Below are 6,000 nucleotides of genomic sequence, written 5' to 3' on the forward strand. Positions count from 1 at the left end.
GGACCATCCTCTACTGCTTTCCCAAGCCACAGCAGAGAGCTGGATTGGAAGTGGAGCAGCCGCGTCTCAAATCAGTGCCCATATGGGTTGCTGGCGCTTCAGGCCAGGGCGTTAACCCACTGTGCCACAGCACCAGCCCCGAGTAATTACTTTTGAAACACCAAATTTATCCCAGGATTGGAACATTCCTTATGATGCAATTGAAAAATGTATGGAATTGCTGTTTAAAGAAAACAATAAGGATTAAAAACTGTTTTCTAGAGTTTGAAAAAGATCAGCTTTACAACCACTAATGAATATAATGTCATAGAATTGCCTGGTTTGTGTTCTTGTGGGATTCATTTAATGTAGCAAGTCTTTTGTTCTCTAACAATCTTTAACCTTGAGTAACACATCTGTAGAGTATAATAAAACCTATGGTATTTACTAGTAAAATTGCGACAAAATTAAAGAAAAACCTAAGCATTTTATCATCCTTTGGAATTATATTAAGAAAAGACTTAGGATTTTTAAAAGGGCTTAAGCATTATAGTATTCTTTCTAACTGTAATACATTATTTTCCTTACTTTTTTTAACTAAAATTTTTGAGCTAAGTTTTTTGAGCTAAAATCTACCTATCTCTTTATCTCAGTACTTCACATAATGCTACCTAAAAGTTATTGACATTCTAATTTATATGAAAGTAGGCTTTAATTCACATCTTTTAATATATTTCTAGATGATACATACATTTTCACGGTGTGTGCTCTGCTGTGCTGAAGAAGTGGATCTTGATGAACTTCTTGCTGCAAGATTAGTTTCTTTCTTAATGGATCATCATCAGGAAATTCTTCAAGTACCGTCTTACTTACAGACTGCAGTGGAGAAACATCTTGACTACTTAAAAAAGGGCCATGTAGGTATTTTTGATTCTTAAAATTCTCTGCATCATTCATTTGCAAGTGGCAAACTCATCTCAAACTAGCCTAAAAAGAGAGACATTATTACCTCTCATTTAAACCTCTAAAAGTCAGGAATGTAGGAAAAAATTGAGGTTTTAAATAGCATTAGAACTCTATTTCCATTCCTGCATATGTTAGCTCCAACTTGGTCCTATATTTAAATAATGGCCCCTTCACAAAGATGGAGAATATGGCCAATGAAAGTTTATATGTCACAGCCTTACATTCGAAATCTACAGGGAAAAACAGATGCCCCTCTATCTCCGTTTTGAAAAGTTCTAGGTATGAACTCCTGATTGGCCCAATCTATGTTAAATGTATCCCTTGGATAGTTAAGGATGACTAGGATGGAGAGAGAGCCATGCTGTGACTTTCTCTCTAGATTGAGGGAGAATTTGTTCTTCACAAGTGGTGTGAGCAGAGTGGATGGAACTGCCATGAGAAGGAGAGAAGAAATACTGAGCATCCAAGATTAAGAGATGCACAGTCTTTGGCTGTGCAACACAAGTGTTCATGGTTTTTTTTTTTTTTTTTTTTTTTTCCATATGTGCAATTCTTATAATTGTCCTAGCTTATAATAATTACGAATGTCCCCTTTAATTTCTTTCTCTTATCAACTGGTGTTATGGGTTCTGCCGATAACCCTGGGCCTCAAAAACAAGGATACTTTATAACCACGAGTATTAATATTGTTAGATTAATTTTATTAGATTAATATTGTTAGATTAATTAAAAATCACTTAAGGGAGTTGGTATTGTGGTGCAGTGCTACTTGGAATTCCAACATCCTAAACAAGAGTGCCAATTCAAGTCCCTGCTTCTCTTCTTCTGAACCAGCTGATGCACCTAAGAGGGCAGCAGATGATGGTTCAAGTACTTAGGTCTTTGCTATCCACATGGGCGACCCAGATGAAATTGCTAACTTCTAGCTTCAGCCTGTCCCATCCCTGACTGTTGTGGCCATTTGGGGAATGAGCCAGCAGATGGAAGATGTCTGTCTGTCTGTCTGTCTCTCTCTCTCTCTCTGTCATTCTACCTTTCAGATGAATAAATAAATAAATCTTTTTTTAAAAAAAATCACTTAGATTGTTATTTTATAGCTAAAAGAATAAAATCCATGATTAAGAGTAATGATCATTGGGAACAGTCATTTAGCCTAGCAGTTAAGATGCCTGTGCCCCATATCAGAGTGCCTCGGTTTGATTCCTGGCAGCAGCCCCTGTCTCTTGCTTCCTGCCAGTACAGACCCAGAAAGCAGTGATGGTGGTGATCCTGACACCCACATGGGAGATTTACATTGCATTCCCAGCTTCTGCCCTTTTCCCAGCCCCAGCAGTTGGCAGAAATTTAAAGAATGGACCAGCAGATGGGAGCATGCTCTCTTGGTATACCTGCCTCTTGGACCCTCTCTCTGCCTCTAAAATTAAAAAAAAAAAAAAAAAAGTTTTCAAAAGTAATTATGTTTAACAGCTACCTTTCTTTAGTGCTGATTACATGCTAACTACTTTAGATACATTTTAATGTAATTTGCATTTCCATAATAAGAAAACTTAAACTAGCAGATTATGGAACTAGGATTTAGCCTGTGGTTTTCTGGATGTGTTGAATGGTTGGTGGCAAAATAATAAAAATAATAGTTACAAGATCCCATCAGAAGAATACTACTAAATAAGAATGTAACCAGAATTAACAGACTTGTTCTATATTATTCTGTTTACTATAGATTAAAAATCCTGGAGATGTACTAGTTGCTCCTTTGCCAACTTATTCTTACTGTAAGCAGATTAGTACTCAGGAATTTGATGAACAAAAAGTTTCTACCTCTCAAGCTGCAATTGCAGAACTTTTAGAGAATATTATTAAAGACAAAAGTTTACCTCTGAAGGAGAAAAGGAAAAAACTAAAACAAGTAAGTAAAATGAGCAAATTTGCCTTCAAGTATTTTCTAATACACCGTCACTGGTTGTTATTTAATAATAATATTTGCAATCTAATGTCTTCAATATTTTGGATTTAAAGTGTTGAATATATAGGATATTTTTCTGTATTGTGTGTGTTCATTAAACTAAGTCTGAAATATTTGAATATCCCTCTGATTTTATTCTTCATCCTGAGTTTTTAAATAATAATAGTAGTAGTAGTGGTCTCTACTGCTGACATTTTGTATTGTTGCTCATACTGACCTTGAAAAGAAATTACAGAATCTGGCTTATAATACATATGTTTGAGTGACTCATCACTACTGCTTAGGATTTTTAGCTCTTAATAAAACCCAGTAGTCACACTACTCTGACAAGTCTGATTCCAAATCTGAGACAAACAAAAAATTAGGAACTATGCTAGAATTAGGAAAATTAGAATTGGGAAAGAAGACCTGGAATTTAGGGGAGAGAATTAACAGCAGAAGAGAATCCTAAAATGTTAATGCTAATTGAGAATCTTTGTGATCTTAGGGAGTATGTTTCTTGTGAAAGAAAAGACAAAGGTAAGGATAAAATGAAAGGATTATCATCTCTAAAATGCATTTTTGAGAATGGGACAGAATTTGATAATAAAATACTCAATACTGGCTTCAGCTAAGGAAATAATGTTAAATACCCTCTAATTCTTTACCTCATTTTTCAGTTTCAGAAGGAATATCCCATAATATATCAGAAGAGATTTCCAACCACAGAGAGTGAAGCAGCACTGTTTGGTGACAAACCTACAATCAAGCAACCAATGCTGATTTTAAGAAAACCAAAGCTTCGTAGTCTAAGATACTAACTGAAATAAAAATTATCCAATACTTGTGGAACTTTGATAAATGAAGCCATATCTGAGACTCTATTACAAAGGAAGCCTGGTATTAAAAAGCTATCCCTAAATAAATACATTCTGTGACAAGTGCCAGGATAGTTGTTGATCAGTGTGAGACTTCTGAGAAGCTACCAGATCTAAACTGAGAGAACATAACACTAAGTGATACCAAATATTTTGACCAGAAATGTTCATCAAGAATAAGCAGCAATTTTGTTTTTAAAGGAGAACTTACATGTACACATGCTGATGGATATTAGCTAACAAACCAGTTGTTTAGAGTTGCTTCTTTATATTTGTACCTGTAAGAACGTGACAAATATCTGAAAGTTCAATGAATTCTCAACTATAAATGTTGCAGTCTCACACACTCTTTCTAGTTTTGCTATATTTATGTGTGCGTATGCCTAAAATATGTCTAAATGTTTTGTATTGCCTTTAGCATTCTCCAGCTACTTTGTTCATAATTTACCAGAAATTAGAGGATAAAATAAGTAAGGCAATCATGTGTTCAGTTCAAAAAATTTTTATTTATCAGTGCTATGTGCCTTTCATTGTTCCAGATATGTGAAGACAATGAAGCATATGAATCTCTTAAGATATTTATTTTCTAATCAAGGGATATACCTAGCAGCTTAAAATAACAGTACACTTACTAAAATGAGGGTATGAGGAATCCTTCAGTAAAGACTGACATCTATGATTATGAAACAGTTCTGTAAGCTAATGGATCTCAAAGTAGTGTACCTGGGAGAATTTTATATGCTCAGGAACTACCTTATGCCAATTAAATGTGAATTTTAGGAGTATTAACTGGGTATTGGTACTTTACTAAAGCTGTAGGTGACTCCAGTATTCAACCAGCTTTGAGAATCAGTGTCCTAAGAAAATGTAAAGATAATGGCACACCAACTATTTTTCCATTGAAAGAAAGTGCCAAGTAGTATGCAGACTTTTTTTTTTTTTTTTTTTTTTTTTGACAAAGTGGACAGAGAGAGAAAGGTCTTCCTTTGCCGTTGGTTCACCCTCCAATGGCCGCCACGGCCGGCGCACTGCGGCCGACGCACCTCACTGATCCGAAGCCAGGAGCCAGGTACTTCTCCTGGTCTCCCATGGGGTGCAGGGCCCAAGGACCTGGGCCATCCTCCATTGCACTCCTGGGTCATAGCAGAGAGCTGGCCTGGAAGAGGGGCAACCGGGACAGAATCGGGCACCCCAGCTGGGACTAGAACCCGGTGTGCCAGCACCACAGGCGGAGGATTAGCCAAGTGAGCCACAGCGCCGGCCAGGCCTCTCTTCTTAACACAATATTCCTCAGTTTCCTACTTGGAAGAAAAATTTGCTTGATGTTTGTACTATTTTCACAAATTTTCTTTTACTTTTTACTCTAAGATTGTTATAAAATGTATATCTTAAGTTATAAAGAAATATATAATATCTACAATGTAATAGTTAATTTTTAATACTATTCTAATTTCTCATTGTAATTTCATACCATTGATTTGTAGAATAATAATATTCCATTTATTATTTTGCATAAAAAGTATGCACAAAGTGATAAATGTTACATTTAGCTCAGAAGGTTTGTCTATAAAATTTTTGTACCAAATTAGAATTGTTTCCAATGTTTGTATATTAAAACTTTGCCTGTTTAAAGATTTGTGATAATATAAATCAGGTTGGAAATTGAGATAAAAATAATTGTGGTTTATAACAATTTAATTTTACTTTTGTATTTATTGAAGTTAAATACATAAATATAAAAGATAATAAGTTTTCATTTGCATTAGTGGGCATGCAACTGAGATTATAAAGTACTTCTGTGGCACTTTAATAACATGAACTCTAGTCAGGTTTGAATCTTGCTGTGCTGTTTACCAGTGGTAACCTCAGATAAGTTAGTAACTTATCTAAGCCCCAGTTTCCTTACCTAAAATGAAGATTATAATTATACTTTTAGAATTAGAATTGGTTGGGTTTTTTGTTGTTGTTGTTGTTGTTGTTGTTGTTTGGCAGGCAGAGTGGACAGTGAGAGAGAGACAGAGAGAAAGGTCTTCCTTTGCCCTTGGTTCACCCTCCAATGGCCACCGCGGCCGGCGCACCGCGCTGATCCAATGGCAGGAGCCAGGTACTTATCCTGGTCTCCCATGGGGTGCAGGGCCCAAGTACTTGGGCCATCCTCCACTGCACTCCCTGGCCACAGCAGAGAGCTGGCCTGGAAGAGGGGCAACCGGGACAGAATCCGGCGCCCCAACCGGG

General features: G+C 36.3%; 1 protein-coding gene across 4 annotated transcripts in view; it reads left to right on the forward strand.

The window, feature by feature from the left end:
* DEPDC1 (DEP domain containing 1) overlaps window positions 1-5,458 on the forward strand; it is a 27,974-nt gene extending 22,516 nt beyond the window's left edge. For all 4 annotated transcript variants that reach the window (XM_008265076.5, XM_089337216.1, XM_089337214.1 and 1 more), the window contains 3 exons: window positions 720-896; window positions 2,666-2,851; window positions 3,568-5,458. In XM_008265076.5, coding sequence (XP_008263298.2) covers window positions 720-896; window positions 2,666-2,851; window positions 3,568-3,708 — 504 coding nt within the window. In that variant the 3' untranslated portion in view covers window positions 3,709-5,458. The remainder of the gene's footprint in view (window positions 1-719; window positions 897-2,665; window positions 2,852-3,567) is intronic.
* The last annotated feature ends 542 nt before the right edge of the window (window positions 5,459-6,000 follow it).

This window comes from Oryctolagus cuniculus, chromosome 7, assembly GCF_051225735.1.
Source record: "Oryctolagus cuniculus isolate XC-2025 breed Fujian yellow rabbit chromosome 7, ASM5122573v1, whole genome shotgun sequence".
Lineage (NCBI taxonomy): Eukaryota > Metazoa > Chordata > Mammalia > Lagomorpha > Leporidae > Oryctolagus > Oryctolagus cuniculus.